This window comes from Sylvia atricapilla, chromosome 21 (assembly GCF_009819655.1).
Source record: "Sylvia atricapilla isolate bSylAtr1 chromosome 21, bSylAtr1.pri, whole genome shotgun sequence".
Classification (NCBI taxonomy): Eukaryota; Metazoa; Chordata; class Aves; order Passeriformes; family Sylviidae; genus Sylvia; species Sylvia atricapilla.
Window position 1 is genome coordinate 3,884,509 of NC_089160.1, and position 24,300 is coordinate 3,908,808.

Genomic DNA, 24,300 nt, shown 5'->3' on the forward strand with positions numbered 1-24,300 from the left:
GGCGCTCGAGCGGCCCGCGCTTCCGGGGCGCCGCGCATGCGCACACGGGACAGCGCCGGCCGCGCTCCCGCCCCGCGGAAATGCCGCTTCTTCCAATCGCAGACACCCATTTCTGCCCAAATATCCCACTTCTGCCCAAATACCCCATTTCTGCCCAAATACCCCATTTCTGCCCAAATATCCCCCTTCTGCCCAAATATCCCCCTTCTGCCCAAATATCCCACTTCTGCCCAAATATCCCACTTCTGCCCAAATATCCCACTTCTGCCCAAATATCCCCTTTCTGCCAAATATCCCATTTCTGCCAAATATCCCATTTCTGCCCAAATACCCCATTTCTGCCCAAACATCCCCTTTCTGCCCAAACATCCCCTTTCTGCCCAAATATCCCCTTTCTGCCCAAATATCCCACTTCTGCCCAAATATCCCACTTCTGCCCAAATATCTCCTTTCTGCCCAAATATCCCCCTTCTGCCCAAATATCCCCCTTCTGCCCAAATATCCCCCTTCTGCCCAAATATCCCCCTTCTGCCCAAATATCCCCCTTCTGCCCAAATATACCACTTCTGCCCAAATACCCCATTTCTGCCCAAACAACCCATTTCTGCCTGAGTGTACTCAGAACTTTACACGAAGAGTAAGGTTTTCTTTCGGACGGCAGAACAGAACGTGAAACACCGGTCAAATCAGTCAAACTGGCAAACCAAAGCTTTATTTTTTTTTTTTTTAAAGTCTTTGCTACAGTACCTAGGACTGCACCCCTATACATAATTAACAATCATTCCTGAAAGATCTGTATTTGGCACCAGTTTGTGTTTACTTCAAACACTTGTGGGGAGGATTATTTTCAAATCAAATTTGGTTTTATAACAGAATAGGAGCTGCCATCATGAAGCCAATTAGCTGAGTTATTGGAGAAGCTTAAAAAACAAAACAAAACAAAAAAACGTTAAGTCCTTATCTTAACCAACACATTACAGAGAGCTCCAAAACAGAGGTCAAACATTAAAAGGCTGATATAGGCTCAAGTGGTTTATAAAACCTATAAAAAAAGACTACACCAGCACATACGCCCTTTCAGTCCACGCAGTTTAGAAATTAACACAGGGAGCAACTCACTAGCTGGAAATCTTGTCATGGGAGAACCACATACATACCAACAGGAGTACCCAAAATCAAATGTTAAAACGCTCCAATTCCCAATCCACATAAAAGGAGAGAGGTTCATAGGAAGATTAAATCAATCCATGATATCATAAACTGACTGGGCAGTTCAAACTTCCCCCAGGAACCACTTCATCACTCATACACACAGGCTCACATGTACACGGCTCAATCCCATTCAAATTCCTCATGGAATAAAAGGATCCCAGGCTCTGTTGAGTCTTTCCCTATCATGCAAGAAATAAGTCTGGCTGTGCTTTAATCACCATCATGTATTACTTCAGCCACAGAGTACCAGGCAGATTAAGTAGAAATGCACAGTTTTTAGCTCATCATCTCTGCACAAGTGTTGGAGAGGCTCAGTTCCTGGAGAGTTCCTGGTGGGCACACCCAGTCTCTCTTCATGCAGACTCGCTGGCCTCCACTGGTTTGATCATGTGGTCAGGTTTGTTGCCTGCAGCGTAGTGATCCCACATCTGGAGGTACAGCCGCTCCAGGTCCATCGTGTACTGCTTCGTGTTGAACAAAGGGCTGGATATCCTCTGCTTCCACACTTTGCCACGGATCTTTTTCAGGCTACAAAGGAGAGTTACAGCAGTCATGAGATGTTCCAAACACTATGTAATACTGTGTACCTTTGAAACCTGCTGTTTTCAGCTAACCCAGAACTGTCTGTACAACTGCTTCAAAAACACCTGCTCCCCTGCCTCCACCAAATTCCTGTTCTATCTCCTCTCATTTCTCATACATACCAGCACCACCACTTTAAATCAGAAGAGCTGCAACATTAACTTGCTGCATTATCTGTAGTGCAGCAACACTTCACAGGTTTTTAATCTGAAGCATGATTTTAATTTGAAGTCACCAACTGCTTAATCTTCAATTTGAAAAGAACAAAATGTGAACTGTATTGCACCTTTGCACATAAGCAGTTTCTTCAGAACTGTTACTCAACTGGGAGTGCTGCTAAATTATCATAAAAGCAGAAGCTGAATTAACTGCAACACAAGACACCTCTAGGAGAGGACTGCCCAGTCTGGTTTTTTACATATAAAATATCTGCAGGATTAAAACTACTGGTGTCTCAGCACCATGCCCAAATATGTTACTCTACATTCTTGATGTTCCCAGATTACAGAGCCCAAGTTTGCTTACTATTCCAGGTCAGTTCCCAGTTTCACAGCAATATCCTCATACTCCTGTCTGCTTTTTGCAATGAGCTCAAGACAACCCAGGCAAGTGAGCTGTGAGGCAGCAACTCGTGAGGCAAGAGTCTCCCCTGAAGAAAAGAAAATAAAAGGCAAATCAAAATCAACAAAACCAACCAGGAATGAGTTTATCAAGTAACTTATTACACACTAGGAGCTGATTTCCTTCTGCCTCTACAAAAGGCCAAGTTTGATGTGTTTGCTGTTACTAAAAATTACTAATATTCCAACCCACATATTGAATGTAGGTTCCCTGCTGCATTACCTGGCATGGTGACCATTGGAGTCCCAGCCCAGAGCACATCCATGCCAGTTGTGTGCCCATTGCAGAGGGGAGTGTCCAGACAAACATCAGCCAGCTGCCCTCTCCTCACGTGTTCTTCTTTGGGGGCAACAGGTGAAAAGATGATCCTGTTTTGGGCAAGACCCAAGTTTTGTGCGTACTGCTGGATATTGGGCTCTCCTACAGCTGGGAAACGCAGCAGCCACAGCACACTGTTGGGAACTCTTTTTAGGATCTGTAACAAAAATACGAAGAAAACACAGAAAGTTCAGAAAGGAACATTTACTTTTCTGAACAAGAAATTTCCACATACTAAAATGAAGTGGAAGGCATCATCCCTCAGTAATCTGAAGTACAGAGCAGAAATTAAACAGATCATGATTATGAATGAGATCACTGGGATTGCATTTCCAATCCCACTGAAAGAGACAGCAACTCCAAGCAACAGTACAGAGCAGTTCCTTAAGAGAGTAAGTCTTGAACTTTATGATCTCATTTGTTTATAGGCTCATATTATGGAATATAAAAAAAAATACCCCCAAGTAGCTCCTAGCAATACACTGTAAGCTAGAAACTGATAAATCTGAGTGGAGAGCATCTGTATCAGTGCACCAACTGCCAAGGCCAGTTATAACTTAATTACAGAGACTACGGAAATCCAAAATTATTTCACAGCAGAGAATCAGCATACTTAAGCTGTCCCAAACATAAATTTTCACTGATTATATACACAGATATCACGTGAAATACATCTAAACCCCTCTATATTCTGCTAACACTAAGCCCTGAAACATGTAAAGATTCAAATGGCTCAAGGACAATATTTTCCACAGAGAAGTTAAAACTTAAATTGCATGAAGTTTTCCCTAACCTTTGCCAGAAGTCTGACCTTAGATTTCCTACTGGATACAGATACTCACATTAGCCCACATCTGCAAGGTGGAAGGATCAATCTTATAGAGCTGATTGAAGTTACAGTACACAACAGCATCCTCTGGTAAGCCATACTGGGAACGGGTAGTAACAATTATAGTCCGTGGAACTTCTTCACCAGTTGCTGCTTTGTTGTTTATCTAAAAGAAGAAAAAAAAAAAAGCTACTGAAACACTGAAACTGCAGGAAACAAGACCATGCCCAGTGGAACTGTCCTGACACACATTTGTTAGCATAACAAATTACTGTAAGCACATCTTTGATTTTATGATACAAAACAAAATTGTTTACTTACCCACAGTAAGAATTTAACTGGTATGTGTACACGCTTGTGGATGCCACAATGTTGCAACCACCAAGGCAAAAAACACTGGGCATTTTCATGCCCTTCCTAATTCTCCCCGAAATTCCAAGTAACTGGAATAATTGGAAAGAAGAATCATATAAAGAGGCATTACACATGGAATCCTATTCCTCCTTAAGGTCATGTAATTTCCTTGAGACCAAAAATGAAATTAAAACTGAAAGACAGAATAAAAAGGTATTTAGAAAGCAAAGGTGGAGTTTATTTTGTTTGGATTTTTGTGATTTGTTTTTGGGTGGTGTTTTTGTGTGTGTTTTTCTTTTTTTAAGATAAAACACAGTAAGCACAGAACAGATTATCAACAGATGCAGACTCATATGTAACTGATAAAACTCTAAGGAACCAGCTGACACGGAAAATAATGAAAATGCTGAAAATTAGAAGAGTTAATGGCAATTTTTAAAAAAAATGGATCTTACAGCCTTCACAAAGAATAGGAATATGCTAGTAAAAAATAGCAGAGGATGAAGTCAGAATAATCAAGTTACCATGCAAGAGTCTTGAGGATTAGTAAAATGGAGGCAAGATTTTTAGGCTTTTTAAATAATGACATGCAATGATGGGATCAAAACCACATGAAACAGAGCAACACAGCTACTTAGAGCCTTTTTCCTTATATATATATGTATTTTTACATAGTTATGTATTTAAAATTTAGACAGTGGCACTGCAGCCAGCCACTGATGACACACTTGATGTGAATGACAATGACTCACTGTCACTGACTCTTAGAAGATGCAGAACAGCTCAGCAGAGGTTTGTAAATATGCTACTTTTTCAGGTCAGTGAGACCTCAAAAAACACAATGCTCAGTTCTTGTTGACCTACACCCAAAAGTAGCTGATCTCAGCACAAAGAAGTGCAGTATTACTGTCACTGAAAGACAGAAATTCTGTTTTAGAAGTGCACAGACAGAGCTTAGAGTGTTTTATCTCAGTGGTGGAATTTTCTATGATCACTTCAGAAAAAATTGCTAATAGCCTTACTGGTCAAACTAAGACAAACTATCACCCACTCAAAGAAAAGTCTCAGTTGTGAAGAAAAAAATCAAAAATAAACCAAGGTACGACATTATGAACAGAGCAGTGGTAATAAAAGGTATCAAAATGATGTAAAAGAGGTTCCCAAGAGACTGTAAGTTGAATAAAATTCACAAGATAAGTGACTTATGCCAATGTCAGAAGAGGGCATTTCTAAAAGGGAAAAACTGTTCTGCAGTGGAAGAAGAGTTAAACAACACCAGTAGCTGTCACTAAAATCTCATGAACAGTTAAGCACTGAGAGGTGGTGATATAGTGCACAATTCTGAAAGATGGAGGTGAATAAATGTTGAAATACAGTGGAATAACTTTGCCTCTGTTCTGTTACTCAGCAATCTTTTTTCTAACCAAAACCACAACTGACACTGAGGAACACATCATAAATCTTGGTAGGCTGCAGGCAATGAAGAAATCTTGCCTTCAAATTCAGAACAAGCAAATGTCTTCTTTATGCAACAGGAATTAATTTTTTTGGACTTTAGATACCTCTAGATACAATTCCTCTATCTTTGGGGGGGAAGATCATCTTCCAGTACATCTGTGGTCTATAATGAGCTTCCTTCAGTATGACAACTAAACGAACCAACATGACAGAAAACACATTTGCTTGGAGGTTTCTCTTCATGATGTTAGAACATACATATATAACATGAACACCAAAAGAACAGTGTCCTGAAGTGCCTCACCTGAGTAGTTGCTAATCCATTACTGATGTTGAAGCCATTGATAGTAATCTGAATTTGCCCACGATTTATCATCTCAATCACAGCCTCTGCGATGGTGTTCATAGGGATCACTGGCATGCTGAGGGCAGCATTGCCATCAGCGTTGTCACAACTGTCAGGACACTTCATCTGAGATGGAACACACAGGGATCAGAGGGAGCACTACCTTCAGTCTCCAGGACGGTACACAGACAAGAGGAGCTCTTACCTTAACAATCTTGACATCAGGAAGGCTGTCAAGGAATGCCTTCAAGTCAATGCCATTCAAAACAATCCTATTATCATAAATATGACCATTGGACTTGAAATCAATGACTGCTTTTTTCTGTCAAAAAAAAAAAATAATGTCAAGAAGTTACATGATCCCTTATCAATACTATACCAAGTACCATTTTACAATGACACCTATGGAAAACACCTGCTTTCCTTGCTCTGACTTCCAACATACCTTCAGATGGGGGAACATGTTGGCGTGGTCTCCAATAAAGAAAGTGTTTGGCATGTAAGCTAATTTCTCTGAATACTGCTCAGCCACCTCAACTGGTGAAGTTTCTTTATCTGTGATGATATAATCCATGAACAATGCCCCACTGGTTCCAGGATACCCTAGCCACATTGCCTAAAAAACAAGCAAGCAAGGCTTCATTTCCATGTTCATTGCAAAAATAAAGGCAGCTAAAACTTAATGAATTTTAAGTCATATTTGCCACATACAGGTTCAAGTTTCTTCTGTTTTACCAACTGAAGATCAACCCCTAACTCCAAACATTCCAATACCAAGACAGTGAACAGCTGAAGATATTCTAAAATTGATCTCTCAAGCAAATTTGCCCACTATGTGCAGCTTGAAGCAAGAACACCAACCACCAGTGATTACAGCTTCTCTAACCTGAGACAACTCCTGTAGTCTAGAATGACTCTGATTAAGGTTCCTCTCATTCTCTTTCCATAGTCATTTTAGAAAACCCTTATTTAAAAATCTCCCCCAAAAACTCTGACAATGATTCTGGCTTTCTAAGAGCCTTATAACTTAATTACCTGAATAGGTGCTGGTCTCAGGGCAAACAATTCATTTCGGGCTCCTTTGGTGTAGCCATTCATATTAATGAGAATGTGAATCCCGTCCTGATGGATGCGGTCTGCTGCTTTTCCATTACATGGGATCTAAGAATAAATAAATAAATACATACATACATAAAGACGTGTTCTTTTTGTTTTCAGTCTTCCAGTAATGAATGTGCCTTGTCATCAGTGTAACAATGGACAGATGCCAACTGCGTAATTTAATTTGAGACCTAAATCTTGTTATTCCTGGTTTTACAAAAGCATAAATTCTCAAAGCAGCAGTAAAGCTGAGCAGCAATAAAACAAAAACTAGAAATTGAGGTTAGACAAACCAGGACACCCTCCCCTACAGCCACTTCTCTAAGGCTAATTAGTAATTAAAGCTTACATAGGGCAAGTGGCACATTCACAAACTAAGGCAGTATAGAAAACCAAAACAAAGATCAAGAATAAGCCAGTTACGTAAGTACTCTGCAGGTTTTTGCCTTGACTTCTGTGTATACTGAAATCCTGGTCAGTTTTCACACTGAACCTAAGGCAGGCCTAAATGTATTTGCAGTTGTGACATCTTGACTTCTCCACTACATTTAAATATGACTTATCTTGAGATCTAATGTAAGAGTTATTAAATACTGATGTTACTTTTTAATAACCAGAGGTCACAAGATAATCACCATATCCCAGGTAGGGCATAACACCAAAACATCTACAAATTTAAAAATTCTCTAGACTAACATCAACCTAATTCAAGAAATATTTGCAACTAAGAATCTCAAACTACAGATTCATCTTTTTCTTCATTTAGAAAAACTAAGGTTTGCTAAAAGGTCAATGCATAAACCAAGCTCACCTGAGATAAGTCAACAAAATGATTTGCTTCAGCCATCACTTTTACACGGAAGTTTGTCCCATCATCAGGACTCAGGGCATAACAGAATACCTAGAATATGAGGCACCAAAAATTGAGTATCTATGACAGCTTGTCCATAAAATAACTGTGCTACATAGTGATTTTAAATTACATGAAGTTTCACACAAATCATTTTTATTTACATGGCATTTACCAATTGAGAAAGAAGTAAAAGAGACAGTTTTTGACACATCTGAAACAGGTTTACTTCTGATGCCAGAGTATGGCAGTGCATCCTGCACAGACACATATTCAATGCTCTCATCAGTCAAGTCAAAGTAACTTTAACACACAGATCTGCATAAGAATTAAACCTCTTAGAATGCCTTTAAGTCAGTCACCTCTGACTTAGTAATTAGTGAGAATCATAACTATGAATCAGGTTGAATAGACAAGTTAAGCCTCAGGGAAGCTTTTTAATAGTGACTAGTCATCCAAAGTAGGAAAATGAAAGTGTATCTGAAAACAGCACATCATATTGGTAAAGGAGGATGACTTGGGCTGAAGAAATCTTCAAACCCATTAAAAAAAAAACCCAGAAGCAAAAATTTGCTCTTTCCTCATTTAATTGCTTGCACCAAGAAAAAAAAGTGCCACTTTAAAACCTTAAGCATGCCATTTATATTTTTACCTCAAATTTGTCTGGGTTATGCATGCCTGGAATTGACTGCATGAGGTGTGAGGTTGGATGGTTTCCAAAATCAGAGCTCACATAGCCAATACGAAGTCGACCTTCACTGGCCTTCAAATCCTTGGGATGCTCATATGGTGGCTTGTGAAGAACATTTATCTGCCAAGAAAACAAGCAAGTGTTTACAAACTCAGGAACTAAAATCTAAACAAATGGACAAATCCTCCCCTAGGAGTTTGCAAAATTAACCTTATCCCACATTCAAGCACGTAGTCATGGACATCTGTTGTTCCAAACCTGCGTTCTACGTATTCCACCGAAGCCAAGTGCAGTGCCCACACACTGTGTCACAAGATGTGATGTCTCTGCTCTCTGACAAATACAGGCACTGCTACTGCATTTCTGCTTTTCTAACAGTTACAGTATTTCACCCATGATTATTAAATACACTGATACCACACCAGGATCCTCAGGGAGATCTCAAACCATAAGGCATTTGTGACCAGAACAGGATTGCTGTGAGGCACCACAGCATTTGTTCTGGTCTTTGCTCTCCATCTTCCCCAGGCATCAGCTTGTCACCACTACCTCTGACAGATTATCAGGCTACTCAGACAAGTCACTTTGACAGAGTGTTATCTTTTATTAGTTAACTAGACCCTCCCACCAGCTGATGGCACATTTTCAATTATAAATGGCAACCTGCACAAGTAGTCGGTCTCAAAACTCACAAGCACTAACAGCTATGAACATTACATGCCATCTCTTAACAGGTCAGTGACTCACAAAACTTAAAAAGGCTAATACTGACAAATCTGAGTATTAAATTTTGAGTAGCAACAAGAAAAGCCCCGAAGTACTTCAATCAACAACTGGCCTGTATAGAAATTCTTACCTTGTCCAAACAGAGATTTCCATGTCTCTCAGCAATTGCCTTCCTAAAACTGTGAGAAAGGGGATACAGCATGCTATGATGTGGGTGTACAGAAGGCAGTCTGTTTTTCTCCAGCTGATCAGCTACAATGCTAACCAGCTTCTTCATTCTTTCATCATAGTCTGTCCAGTCACAGACAATCTATAAAAAAGGAAAAGCATAAGGATTAGGACAACAGCTTCCTTTGGCTTGTATCAGTTATTTCACAGGTTAAGGTTAATGTTTCTTCCAAAAACGGAAGAACTTCTGTAATTACTGTTGATGACTGTATAATCTAATCTCCTGATTTAAGACTTAAGTCTAACTCTTTACATTTAAATTAGTAATCTCCTGCAGAGGAATCCTAAGAATTCCAACCAAAGCCTCATCTTCCTCACCTGCAAACAGTGGGCCAAGTTGCAATAGGCATCTGGGAAATCAGGTTTCAGTTTCAGAGCAGTACGGTAAGAGGCAATGGCTTCTGGTATATTCCCTGAATCCTGTGAAGAGACAGAAATGAGTCAGCAGGTAAAAATATCCTCATGGTAACTACTCACAGTGCCCCACCACACTCTTCTAAGACTGAATCATTCACATGTGCTACCTTGTGAATCGAGGCCAGGTTGCTGTGGGCATCAGCAAAAGCTGGGTTTATCTGAATGGCACGAGTGTAGCACTGCAGGGCTCCTTGAACATCCTGCATCTCCTTCAAAGTGTTTCCCATATTAGAATAAGCATCTGCAAATGTGGGGCTGATTCTGAAAAATAAAGAAAGTATGTCACGAACAAGAAAAGCTCCTCCTCCAACAAAAAACACACGTTCATACCCAGACTTTTGCATTTGAAGAGCAACTTTGGAAATTACAACACACGACTAAGTCATCTTCTGTACAAATCTAGGCATTAGGAAAGGCTGGGACTCTTACAGGGAGTATCCATTTACCTAATAGCCTCTTTGTAATGCATCAGAGCTTCCTGTAACTTCCCCTGCTGCTGCAGAACACTTGCTAAGTTTGAATGTGCTGCAGCAAACTCTGGAAATACCTGGAAGAGAAAGAAGTTGACTCTGTCTCAAACATCTCAAGCAGACAGTGGCAGAAATATCTGTACATTTATTACTGTATTTCCTTAGAGTTTTTTTAGACTTATGTCCTAGTACACATTCCCACCTCTCCCTAACAGTCAACTGTACCTCAAGAGCTTTCCGATAAAGACGGACAGCTTCCTCAATATTGCCCTGCTCCCTCTTGATGTTTGCCAGATTGTTGAGAGAATCTGCATGAGTGGGACAAAGTCGAAGGGCTGTGTTGTAGCATTCTTCTGCTTCTACCACCTTCAAAAAAAAAAGGGGGGGGGGCACTGTTACTACAGTTCCATTTATTGTAAAAGCACTGTTTATGAGAACTCATTATACAATTACTTTTAAAGGTTCAAGATGGAGATTTCCTAAATCGTTCTTCCTTTTAAGTCAGGAAGACTTAACATCCCTTTAACATCCATCCCCTTCCCTTTAACATCCCCCTCAACAACTTGCCCAACAACTTAACAAACCAGTAACGGCTGGAGTCTATTTCAAAAGCATTCCCTGTCATTTTAAGAAGAAAGAAGTGCTCCTTACACTGCCTTTCTCCTTCAAGGCATTGGCCAAGTTGCAGTAGGCGTCAGGGAAGTGGGGCTGGAGCTCAATGGCCCTCCTGTAGGTGTCTATGGCCAGGTCTATCAGGCCCTGCTCATAGTACACACAGGCAAGGTTGCCGTGCACAACTGCGTGATTTGGGCTCAAACTCAAGGCTCGCAGATAAGCTGCCACAGCTCTGTAATAAAATAAAGGGGGAAAAAAAAAAAAAAAAGAGAGAGAGAGAGAGAGAGAGAGAGAGAGAGAGAGAAGGTAAGCAATCCTCCAGAGAGCAGGAACTATCTACCTTGGTACAGTGGTAGAGCGAACAACATTAAGTCTTCTGGAAAACAAGCAAAGCTTACAGCTACTTTTTTTTAACACTCTTCATTACTAGGAAAAATACCTTTTTTTCCTTACTCCATTTTTTGCCAGTTTATTATTCAACTTGAACAAGATAAACAATATCGCATTACATCTTTATTCTCTCCACTAACTTACCATTATTCACTTAAGACTTAAATCCCCATTTTGTTCAAAAGTGAAATATTTAATTATATGCTCCTATAGCACTATGTGAATGGCTGATGTATTCAGATCCAATTTCTAGCAAAACCATAACAATATACATAACTAAATGTTTAAAAGGTGATGTAAAATCTGAAATTGTGGAAAAACATGCCTCATGTTTGGTCCCCTAATTCATGGTTAAATCAGACATTGCTGAATAAATTAGACTGTGTGCAGTGCAGGTAATTAACCTGTTTCCTGCAATCTGTTATTAAATTTGGGGCCGCAAACCACAGCTATCAAAAATTAAAAACCAATTAACAGATGCAATATGTTACATTGCATATGAACAACAAAACCTGGATCTTTTCCCAGAAACAAAAGAGTGATATCAGATTAGAGGTCTCAGAACAGGTTAGATCAACAACACAGTAACACTATTGCAACCCAAGGCAATGACATGAGGCAGACATACAGGATATTCAATCAGATGTTTAGCTGAATTCCAGCATTTCAGTTTGTATCACACAGAAGGGAAATTTTAGAAGAGACACACTTACAAATTATGTTCTGAATCACATAATTAAAACAGAGGATTCAAGCATTCAGAAGGTCTTTCTCATGCATCATCTTTTTACCTTCCCCAGTCTTAATTTCAAACCTATTTTCATCAGAAACTCTCATTGCAACAAGAATGAATACATTTCACTGATTTTTAAACTTTCATTTAAATAGACCAGTAATAGCCTGCTCTGTCTGCACTTCAAAGCCATTTGCTTGCTAAGCTTACAGCTGAAGGCTCTGCTACTTCTATCCATAGACATTTTACAGAAGGAAAATATCTTGAGACATCTGGCAAGCCACAGAGAGGAACAGTAATGATATGCTTACCTGTCAAATATCCTTGCCTCCTTCAGAACATTTCCCAGATTGATATAAGCATCCAAAAAATTTGGGTCAAGTGTTACAGCCTGAAAATATTTTTGAAGTAAAAGTTTTGAGCGTTCAAAAGAAACACATTTTCTATGAAACTGAGCTGGTTTTGCTGTTTCTTAAAATTTTGAAAAATTTAAAAAACATAATCTGTAAGCTTTTCAGACTCTATCAATAACCCAGTAAAGGAGGGAAAACCTACAAACCAATCACAGAGCAAAGTTATTTATCTGCAGAAATGAATGTATCATGAACTACCTTCAGATTTGTTTGCTTACCTATTGAGTTGCAAATACTGCAGAATAGTGTTAAGCATTTATTTCACATTTGGCTGATCATACTTAACACTCCTGTCTACTGATGCTATATTGCCTTTAGCTTGTTTTTAGAGAGGAATCCCTAAGAAACCTTATTTGTATCCTTTATTTACTGCAAAGTACAACAGAATTTTAAAGCTTTACCAGTGCAGGAAAACAGGCTGTTCCCAAGAACAAGGAAACAGCAAACACACCATCTGTGAAAGGAAAATTCAGTAGCCATTTAACTAAAACATCTTTGCTCCCTTCAAAACTAGTAAGAAGCAAAAAAACACTTCAACTGATGGAAGTTACAGAAGCTGCAGTAAAAAGCTACATGAGTATTTGACAAGCCCCACACTTACAGTGTCATGGGAATTATTAATTCCAAATTAAAATACTTCATCTCTGATTAGACACACATCAAAAAAAGAAAAAAATCTTGAGCAGCTAGACTTTTTGCTGTATATTTAAAGCTATGAACTTCAAGAAGAAACTACACATCTTAAATTCACATCTTAGATTCAGTTTTATGGCACTCTAGAAACTTTAGAGATGAGGACAAAATTAATTATAATGCCAATTAGACACTAAGTGGAAAGTATCAGACAACTACTTAATAACACTAATCTAGAGAAGTCTGAACAGTAGCAAAAAATAACCCTGGAGAAGAGGAATTAATGTGTCACTTAAAACTGTTCTTCTCAGCACCAAGCACTAAGTTGATTCTTTCTCTCATTGACAAAACATGCAAAACATTATCATCAAATCAGAATTTTAAAAAATTTAGTCTGGGAAAGGGCTGAAGAACAAGTCAATTAATTTTCTCATATCTGACATGTGTGAAGTCCTGGGAGAGTTCTAAGTGTCTCTCCCTAGTAGAATATAGGCAGTTTGAAACATCAGCAACTTTTAAAAAATAATCAGCAGGAGCTGTTAACTAACAGGATCATACAAAGTTCTTCACTATCAAAATATTTAGCACCTGCAAGCACACAACTGCATGTACATTCAAATCTAGTAGTGAAGCTGACTCCTTTAGGTAGTTACCTTTTCAAAGTGATGAATTGCAAGCCAAATTTCTCCTTGGGCATTGAAAACACAGCCAAGATTACTCCACGCCACTGCAAAGTTTGGTTGAGTCTCAATTGCTTTTAAGTAACAGGCCTTGGAATAGTTAAAGAAGAGAGATACAAGGGAAGGGGAATATTTGTAAAAAGAAAAAAATGAGAAAAAATAATTGTTAGTATGCCTTCTCTAACCAGCCAAAAGTGACCCTGCAGTATAGGCTAGCTTGCGCCAAAACTAATGCGCTGCAAACTGTTGTTGATCCTGCGCCAGCGCAAACCAAAACCCAGGTGCAAGCCCACCATTTTTCAGTTATGCTGGTAACAGATTAACACTCCTTCAGACACCAGATCACCACAGAAATCATCTTCGAAATAATTCAAGTAGCTCACCAGAAACATCTGCTGCGCTTAGGTGTGTAAAAATCAAAAAACTACCATGTAAAAACAACTTCACTCTGAAACAAAATTTTCAAATAGTCTAAATCAGATGGAAATTACTTAAAAAAACCAAACAAAGAAAAAAAAAAAAAAACCAAAAAAAACCTACTGAAAAAGGTAAAGCCACTTCTAAGTGTGCTTGTCAAATGAGATGACACACCCCATAGATATCTCGTTTCCCAGTTTCTCCAAATACAATTCAACCTCTCCTCCAGCTTCAAAACCTCAAATGACAGGATTGCATGAAGGTTTAGGTCCCTGTAATGCAAGCGCAAGAAATCGCTGCGCATCCTACCCAGCACGGCGCCACGCTATCGCTGCGAACTGCTTGGCTCTAGTGATTGCCCCAAGGTGCAGTGAACAGCCAACCAGAATCATTAATCTACCAGACAGGCCCACGCAAAAACTCGCATGTTAAATTTGATGTCTGCACTCTGTAAAAATGCTGTTAACAAGCCAATTTTATCCAAAAGGCTTCAGCCTGGAGCTCGGGCGGCCGCCCGATCAGAGATTAATCATCGAGTCAACCGTTCACGGGGGCTTTAATCGCACGCAATGCGCGTTACCGCTGCGCAGCCTTTGCGCTACTGCAGGATCACAGCGCATCATCAGAAGAGCAGAATGCTGCAATCCAAACAAAGAAGAAAAAAGGAAAAAAATGAACAACCGGAAGAGTTAGAAGCTTTTACTATTAACTATCTCCAATTATTTCTTTAAAAAATATTTTAATTTACTTTTACTTTATCTCTTTGAAAGAATTTGTGGCTAATAGTATAAAATATTCTTACGTTACTTGCTTGTAATTAAATATTTTAAGCTGTTTCTGAAGCCACAAGACAGAAGATTCAGGCATGGAGGCAAATGGTTTTGCTGTGGCAGTTACAAACCCGTTACCATATTTCTCATCATGTGACTTTTCGGTGCGTTCCTTGCTGGAAGAGGAGGAGGAGGTGTGTGTCTGCCCTAGATCCAGGCCTCGAGCTCCCTTCAGCGAGGCACCTTACGCATGGAATAGGAGGTTTCACCCACCTGAAACCTTCTAAATACAATATCAGTGGTGAAAAACCAAAAACAAGAGAGAAAATAAAACAAGATCATTAGTAAGAGTTCAACAAAGCAATTGCATTTTTTTGGATATGTCTTAACACATGGGAATGAGGATAATCTGTCTGTAACAAGGGAGACATGCAGAAGGGAGAGGGTTAATCGGGCAATTGCATACAGCAGGGACTTTTTTTTTTTGGAAGAAAGGCTCTGAAACATCTACAAAAAAATTAAATTTTAGTTCAAACTGTAAGGAATCTGCTGGCTTGATCTTTCAAATGGACTGATAACCAAAGAAACACATTGCAATTTACTCAAGGTGTTTTTCCTCGTTTATTAAGTTCTCACAAAACGGAATAACACTTTCAAACTAGGTGTCTCCAGAGCTCTGAAACAAAGAAGTCAGCAACCTAAGGCAGGCGCAGTGTCTTGGCCTATACCAGTCACACTAAAGCTGCAGTGAAGTGCAATTCATGTTAGCTGTCCGCTTGGTGGGCTGAGAACCAAGTGTCTCAAAGACTGTTCATTCTTAATGCTGCTACACAATATTTTCAACCTGGATCCGACCAAATCAATCAGGCAGCCCTAGGGGTGGTACATGCATCCAAGTTGTTAGGAGAAACAAAAGCAATACTGAGTTTGGAACCTGCGATCCCGATTACCCCACCGAGATGATTCCCCACCCTCCCCAAATGGTGCTGCAGCCAAACAGACAGCTACGCTCTTCATACACTCCACTTCTGAGCATGCGCGTGGGGCTTGGAGCGACAGCCGTGGAGCCCAGAGTGGCTCTGGTTTCTCCACACTCCTCACCCCTGCAGCGCGGACGCGTAAGGTGGCTTGTAACAAGACAATTTTTTTCTGCAATCCGAATTTTAACGTGCCAAGAATTTTTAAACTCCATCTTGGTGTTCGAATTCTCGGTTTAGGAAACGCACGACTGCTAGAAGCCACCTTTCCACTACAGCAAGTTTTCTTTTGATCAGTTCATTTACCAAACAAACCAGCTTTGTCCTTTCGATTTCTTTATTTTGGGGGAGGGGAGAGGGAAGACATGAAGAAAAGATATTGGGGGATGGGGGTGGGGGGGGTGGTGTGTGTCGCATACTGCAGCTATTATTTACTAGCCTTTCTTCCACTATCAAGGGAAGGGAAAGAGTTAAAAGAATAAAAATCTTTAAAAGCCAATATTACAAGGTAACATTTGGATAAGTTTCTTCTCCACTTACAAGCCACAAAGGACTTTAGAAGAGCAGCCATTTCAATAGCACCTGCATCGTACAGGGATCTGGAGCTAACCACAGGCTCTCTGCTTGGCACCAGCAGGCAAGCCTCAGATCTGAAGGACTGTTACTTATTTCCAGATGAAAGCATGATGGAGCCCCTGCCCAATACTTCAGAATGGTATCAGATAGTCTAGTTCAGCAGCAAGGCTTGGTAACTTTCCATTTCTTGACTTAAACCAACTTTTTAAGCATGGACATGCCATATCTTGCCCTGCAACTACTCTGGGGTGTTTCAGTGCCTTCAGTTTTCAGAAGTTTCTCGGACTGTCTGTAGATCAACGCAGATTTGAAGACTTGGTGCAAAGTTCAAGTTTTCAAAACACTGATGTTTACATGTATTCTACCCAACACCTACCTTGGCTTCTTCCAAGCGACCCAGGGCTTTGAGCAGGTTCCCCAGGTCACTACGAACACAGTACAAGTCCTGAAAAATCAAAATCACACCATCAGCTTCAGGACTTCAGACTCCCCACAGGTCTTCACAGAGAATTTGCAAGGAACAACCCAGTCCTCTAATGCTTAGTTTAGATTCTTAATAGATGTGTCACAAACATAAATTATTTTTCTTGACCTAAGATTACAAACAACAGATAATCTCAACAAATTTAGTACTGTAAAGTACAACTGTAAAGAATAAAAAGGAAGCAGTATTTCATACAGTTCCTATTATACAGAAATAAAAAACTGAAAACAAATGCCCCTCCAGCAGCTAAGTCCTTTTGCCACATGTAAGCATTTCAAGCCCCATTTATTTTTTTTTTTTCAAGCCACAACTCCAAATCTGTACTCTTAGGATAACATCATTGCCATAATGGCTTTTACATAGACATAAAAAGTGATTTTGCTGCCTGTATCTCTAAAGAAGTTTTTCTCCCTGCTTTGCCCACTAACCCATCCATATCCAACAGCTTTATCACATGTTCTTGTTCTTTCATTTGTTTGAAATGAAAGCACAGTCTGCAACAGCATTATCCAGCAGTAAAGACCACAGAGAATGTAGACATTTTGTCAACATTAATGAAAGGATTTACTAACCTAAACAAAACTCAACTCCAGCAAAAAAACCCCATCCTCTCACATTATTCTAACCAGTGCATCCACTAGTCACACCACTTGGTATATTAAGTTAGACAAGTTCATACTGGTTAAAGAATACTGAGAAGTAAGGTTCTGGTTTCTTGTTGGACTGGGTTTGCTTTTGCTTTTCCTCAGAAAAAGGATTTATGCATATGGCACTAAAGCTCCACTTGCAGTACTTTTTATCAAAACATCTGACCAAAGAGCAAGCAAACACCTTTATCACACTGAGCAATACTATACAAATGTAATGGATTGCAAAATAAACAGAGGATAGCAGTCTGTTTACTCAAAATGTCAATTTTAAACAGCTACAGCCAAAAATCCAAACACCAGATCAATCAATGTTATAGGAGTCACTTATAGACAGTCATTTTCAGCCTTTAAAACCTAAACTGATGTTCCTGTGAATCAGCCCACAATGGAAATTTAACTCAGATTACACCAGAAATCTTACCAAGGCAACGGTCACCACCATGAAATTTATGGCTTTGTGATAAAGTAATATCTGGTGATTTTCCAAGATCTCACATTCAAGTCCAAGCACCAATTCTCTCACTATAGTACTACCTTTATGCACACAAAGCTAACTATGGGGCCATTCACTGAAGCTTCTGCCTGCAGAAAAGAAAAACCAAACCTTGCTTTTCTTTTATCTAAAAAGATAAGCATGTTACATATATAGAAAAGCAATCAACCTTACTGCAATATTTAATTTTTTGTGACAAAAGCCACTCAAAGATCCTTAAAAATACTATTAATGGCTTCATTAAGTTTATGGTATACAAGCTGGAAGGGTTATCTATTGCTCATTCTTTGAAAGCCACTACTTTTGTTCCTAAGGCAGTAATAAAGAATGGACTTTTATAAAATAAAGCATTTCTTACAGGATTGTACTGAAGGGCTGACACATATGCCTGTACTGCTCCTTCCATATCACCTGCAGCTACAAGTGCAGCAGCCAAATTAATATATCCATCAATGAAATCTGGTTTGAGGCGCAGTGCATGTCTGTAATGTTCAATTGCTTCCTGCAGCTGTCCACGCTCCTTGTACACATTGCCTAGATTTGAATAGGCTTCAGCCAACAGTGGATTCTGTTTGATTGCCAAAGTGCTGAAGTGAGCAGACCTGGAGAAAACAGACAAGTTAGCAAATAAGAAACCACAACCCAAAAACAAACCAAAAAACCCAAACAAACCCACCCTGCATATTCAGTCTTTGTCTGTTTATCTAGTTACTCTACATGAATGAATACTTATGTTTAGGGTGAGGCAAACATACAGCCAACAAATGTGCACTTACAGAGCTATCTTGTATCTTTATGCTCCCACTTTAAAACTCTGATTGCCCTGGTTCCCATTTTAGGCTGTACTGAACAAAGACAGCTCCCATTTACAGTCAGAAGGGTTCAAGTTGCTTCATCAAACCTGAGTTCAATACACTTGGAAAAAACACTACAGGAATCCTTCTTCCAACATCTGTACGCTTTAAGCAATGTTCCACTTGATATTCTTTTCAAGAAGCAGGACATGACTTACATGTAAAATTCATATATCCTCACTCATTTTCCCATATCTGAACTACTACAACTTCAATCAGAAGACTATATAAAACAAATCTTAAGTAAAAGTTCTTACTTCCTTAACCAGCAAACATGAATTTATAGTTAGAACAAGTGAAGTTCAAAATGCTAGAGGCACAGAAAACAAGATCAAGAACAGGCAAGCAGAAAGAACATACAAACAACCTTCAGATCACTAAATTACTTTAACTAAATATGCTGTTGTGCAGGAAACAGTCTTATAACTTGAAGAAAAAACTCCAAAACCACAAACCCTTAGACTGTAGGTGGAATGAACATTACAAATGTAAATCTTGCCAGTACACACCAATGTGGCTGCTATTCCAATGTTACTAGGCACAATATTAAAAATAACACTACAATAATGGCAAGGCCTCCTGTTTGTTGTAAGGCTGATGACTCCAATTTGTATTTCTCTTACCCCAGCAAAACTGCAGACAGAAGGAGCCTACCTGTCCAGTCGGCGACACTGGAAGTGAATGGATGACAGTAACAAAAGCACACCAGTGTTATCAGGCTCCTGTCTCCAGAGCTGCATGCAGTGTCTCTCTGCTGCTTCAAAGTCTCCTGCCTGATACTCACGATGAGCCAACTCCGCTAACCCTTGGAAGGAAAGCATACGTTTCGTTGGTTCTGGAGAATCACCAAAACATTTAAAGGGGGAAAACAAAAAGTTAGATGATGGGAACAAAACAAAAACGAAACAAAACAATGAAAAAAAAAAAAAAATGTACACAACTAATGGATGAAAATGTTTGAAACTATGAAACACTACAGTAGGTGACAGTTGGGAATCTAAGATCTTATCTGTACCAGTCCTTGACTCCATCAGCTAGTAACAACAAAAATGCAGACTGTAACAATTGTGAATATTTGTAAGTCAGTCATTTTCCATTATTCTAAAAGAGACTCCTGTCATGAGATGATATTCTGGCTCCTAACAGTGCTGCTAACAGAACAATGACTCTCCTCACTCTCCCCCATGACTGAAAATCCTATGGTTGCTATGCTAAAAAAAAAAAAAGTTCTAACAATTTAATAGGGAAATGAGGGACAGGAGACAAAGACTTTAATAAAGGATTTGAACAAAAGAAAGTTCCTCTGTGCAAGTAGTGAAAGCTCTTTAAAAAAAAAAGGGGGTAACATTCCTTGAATCCTGCATACTCCTACATTTTCTCTACGGAGTCAAAATCCCTTCACAGAAAAAAAAATTATTTTGGAACAACAATATCTGATGAGAGACAAACACACACTTCAATGATTATGCAACTGGCCTACAGGAGGAACCATTAAACACACAGGGTACAGGAAAGGAGTTACTGCTCCTGGAGGCTTAGCTGAAACAGCAGTGACAAAATAGTTTTAGTATTTAATACCCAGCTGTGGAGAACAAAATACTTAAATGAAAGACCACCTGTTTTAGACAAAACAACCGGAAGTGAGAAAAGTAAGTAAAATTTCTTACAAAGTAATAAGCAAGTGCAGCTTGGAAAGAACCCACAACCATTCATTCTACAATGAAGTGCTGGCCTTCAAATTCTGCCTTTATACCAACAACTCTTACTATTAAAAGGCTGGATGACCTCAAGTGTCTCATTTTTCCTCCTGTACTCTGAAGCCCCTTAATTCTGTTCATTAAACCCTTCCCACCTCATCCTACAGTTTTAAAATTTAGAATCTAAATGAAACAGATAAACCTTTCATAATGCAAGAAAGCACCTCAACAGCTGAGCCTACATTTTTGTAGTGAGGTAATAAAAAAGTACAGAGCCTCTCATGCTTTTGTGAGAACTTTAAAGACAGCCAAAATAATTAAGAAGATGTTAGGTACAGATTTCCTACATACTGTTTATTTTATGAAAGTGGGATTGATGTGATTTACTTAAATTATTTTCAAATTTGGGGGTTTAGCACCAGCAGGTTTCAATGTAAGACTGCAAGTCCTCTATGAAATAAGTCCAGTAGTTTTTCCAGATAATATATTGTTTCTCTCAGTGCTATAAACCGTTTCACAGTGAATTAGACCTACCACTGCCACTCATTTTCAGATAATTGACAAATTAGTAACCAAGTATCTTCATCCAGATTAGATTGCTGTTTTTCAAACCCTGAGTAACGGCAAAGCGGACTTCAAGATCTGGTTAAACCTACTGGCAAAGATAAAAAAGTCCAACCTTTACTCAACACGAGAACGTTGAACTGTGGCTGAAAACCACATCACTTATAAACGGTGCTGCCAGAAACGCTGGAGCACCAGCAGCCTGTTCCTCACTTGGCCCCTGTGCTGTTAACAGGTTTTGCCCTTCTGGCAGTCAGTGTATTTTCAAGTTCCACTGACGGTACAAGAAGAGAAACCAGACAGAGGAAAAGCACATCTTATGAAGTCAATTTCCTCTTCAAAAGCATTTCAATTGTTCTAATAAATTTCAAAGCGGGAAAAAAAACCAAAATGCACTCCAAAACAAAACAACCCAGAAGTTTACACTTCAAGACTTCTGACAGCAGTGAAAGCAGCTTTCAATCACGATATAAATGCTATATTTTGTCTACTTAAAGCAAGAAGTCAAAGTGAAGTTGCAACTTCCCGAGCAAGAAAGTAGAAGGTGCAGATTTAACACCTGGGAATGAGAACTACTAACAAAAACAACAAAGGAGAAACACTGACATTTTCTTCCATTTATCAAGTATATCTGTTTACAAAACAACCCTCTGTCTCCAGAGATAAGGCAAACTCAGTGTAAAATTGCCAGTCATCTACCTCCAAGCATTTATTTTATAAACCATTGTGAAGAAGTTCACTGTCAAGCAGGAAGTGAACAAACCATCACCACGAAGTCCAGAATGAGTGAGACTTTTAATACAAAGTTGGCTGGAAGTTATGCAAGGCAAAATATCCATATGACAGCCCATGAACGGATGCTCACTGAATCAATTTGTAAAGAAAATAATTGCAGTGAGGAATCACAGCCAGGAAAACCCCTTATCAAGCCTTGCATAAATTAATTTCTGTACCTAGGCTAACTTGTGCTGCATGCTTCGACTATGACCTTGGAAAAGTCTAGTACAGTACTATGACAATGACCTTCCCTGAGGCTTCTAGACAATGCAAGCAAAACAAAAAGCTACACAGAACCATCAGAAAGGTGCCAAGGCCGTTTCCCCCCCAACAAATCCCATCCTAAGCACTTGCAATACACTCATGCTCAACCCTGCAGACACAGTCTAGCTCCAGACAGAAGCAGGGTTACCTCCAGCTGGGAGGTGCTGGATAGCACAGGGATCTCTCCCAGCGTGCACGTGGCTCTTTTCACCCCAGGGATCCAGGCTACAAGAGGATGCTGCAGCCTCGCGGACCACACACACACAGTTCTAGCTGAAAAGGTATGAAATTCCGTACTGCAGCATTTACCTGTATCACTACTGTTTCTCTTCATATCCCTATCTCCGCACTATCCTGTCTCTTTCTCCAAAAATCTTCCTTTTCCTTCTACTTTTCCCAAGCATCACTTCAGCTCTCTACCAGCCCCTCAGGTTACAGGAATCCCCAAAAACTGGGGGATAAAGCTGTGCTGCCCTTTCATCCTTTCAGTAAGCATAACACTTCCTTCCCTTGCCCTACAGAGAAAGTCAGATTTCTCCTCCATTCCTCAAGTTCTGGATCTGCCAACAAAATATAGGGCAGACTCTTGATACAACACGCTATTTTACTGTTGAGAAAAGCACTTCAGCGTTCGGCTATGCCACAGAACCATACAACGCTTTGGGTTGGAAGGGACCTTAAATATCATCTCGTTCCAATTCCACCGCCACGGGCAGGAACACCTTCCATTCGACCAGGCTGCTGAAAAAAAAAAAGTCCTGCCTAAGTGCAGCGAGCGATTCTGGGCAAACCAACACACATTTTGGGTCAGGCTTCTACCCTACTTCGCCCTCTAACGCAGTCACCTGATAGTCTGATAAATATAGCAGCGAGCCCGCCGCACTCACACCTCCCCGCGCCTCCCCGGCAGCGGCCCGGGGGCTGCCCACGGGCAGCGCCCAGCGGAGCGTCCCCGGGACCGCGCTGGGGCCCGAGGCGCACAGAGCCCCACAAAGGCGGCGGGGGCCCTGCCGCGTCTGGAAACTTCCGCCAGGCCCGGCGAGGAGCGGCCCCGGGGGCGAGGGCACGGCCCGGCCCCCGCTATCCCCGGTCAGCCCGTTCCCGGGGGCGCCGCAGCGCACGATACCTGTGCTGTCCGCCACGTTCCCCACGGAGGTCGCCATCGGGACAGGGGCCGGGGAGGCTGTGGCGGCGACGGCAGAAGGTGCGCTCGGGCCGGGCCGGGCCGAGCTGCCGGCAGTCGCGGCGCGCTGAGGCGGCGCTCCCGAAATGGCGGCGGCGGCGGTACCGAATGGCCGCGGCCGGAACTATCTCCGCGGAAAAGAGTCCGGGCGGCGCCGGGCAGCGCTGCCACACGGCGGGCGGAGGGACCCGCTGGAATCGGCGCGCTTCTGTCCCAAGGTTATCCTTCCGCGCGCAGCGCTGCGCCAAAGGCGGCCAGATTGCGCATGCGCCGCACCTCACGGCAGCGCCGCACGTGGCCCCGCGGAACCGGCGCTGCCCGGGACGGCGGAGCGGAAACAGCGGGACGGCAGAGCTCAGAGAGCGGGAGAGCAAAAACAGCGAGACAGGAGAGCTCAAACAGCGGCGTGAGCAGAGCTCAAATAGCGGGACAGCGGAGCTCAGTCACCGCGACTCCAGAGTTCAAATAGCGGGACAGGAGAGCTCAGTCACCAGGGCTCCAGAGCTCAGTCAGCGAACACTACAGCTCACCGAGACACAGGGACAGCAGAGCCCAAAACGGGGGACAGCAGAGCTCACCGGGGCTCCAGAGCTCAGTCCCCGAACACCGCAGCTCGCGGGGCAGTGCAGCTCGGTCACAGGGACAGCAGAGCTCACCCTGTGCCTGCACTCATCCACCGGGTCCCGGCCCCACTGGGGCACAGAGGACACAGCAGCAAAGGCGGCTGTATCCCCATTCCTGCTGTTTCCCCGAGCTCCGTCTGCCACACGCCAGGATTCCGTAAGGAACCCCAGGGGTCTCCACGAGCTTCCCCGGGGCTCTGAAAATTAGCAGTCTCTCGTGAATCGTGAGCAATCCTAAAGGCTCAAATTACCAAAGTCTGGTTTCTGGAGGTAATTGCAACTTATAGAAAAAGTAGAACAGCTG

The 24,300-nt window shown here is 41.1% G+C and overlaps 1 protein-coding gene across 6 annotated transcripts; it reads right to left on the reverse strand.

The window, feature by feature from the left end:
• Window positions 1-686: 686 nt before the first annotated feature.
• OGT (O-linked N-acetylglucosamine (GlcNAc) transferase) lies at window positions 687-23,584 on the reverse strand. Of its 6 annotated transcripts, none has more exons than XM_066333980.1 (22): window positions 23,317-23,555; window positions 19,543-19,723; window positions 18,393-18,636; window positions 16,784-16,852; window positions 13,641-13,757; window positions 12,253-12,332; window positions 10,855-11,050; window positions 10,429-10,569; window positions 10,180-10,280; window positions 9,841-9,994; window positions 9,635-9,736; window positions 9,219-9,398; window positions 8,324-8,482; window positions 7,633-7,722; window positions 6,756-6,881; window positions 6,166-6,336; window positions 5,926-6,042; window positions 5,679-5,846; window positions 3,576-3,728; window positions 2,638-2,890; window positions 2,320-2,443; window positions 687-1,740 (listed from the first exon to the last, which is right to left on the reverse strand). In XM_066333980.1, the coding sequence occupies exons 1-22, from the start codon at window positions 23,351-23,353 to the stop codon at window positions 1,566-1,568; spliced, it is 3,138 nt and encodes a 1,045-aa protein (XP_066190077.1). In that variant the 5' UTR covers window positions 23,354-23,555; the 3' UTR covers window positions 687-1,565. The 6 variants fall into 6 exon arrangements, with proteins under 6 accessions (XP_066190077.1, XP_066190078.1, XP_066190081.1 ...); XM_066333981.1 differs by having other exon boundaries at window positions 19,543-19,693; window positions 23,317-23,554; XM_066333984.1 differs by lacking the exons at window positions 19,543-19,723; window positions 23,317-23,555 and adding an exon at window positions 14,993-15,137 and having other exon boundaries at window positions 18,393-18,455.
• Window positions 23,585-24,300: the final 716 nt, after the last annotated feature.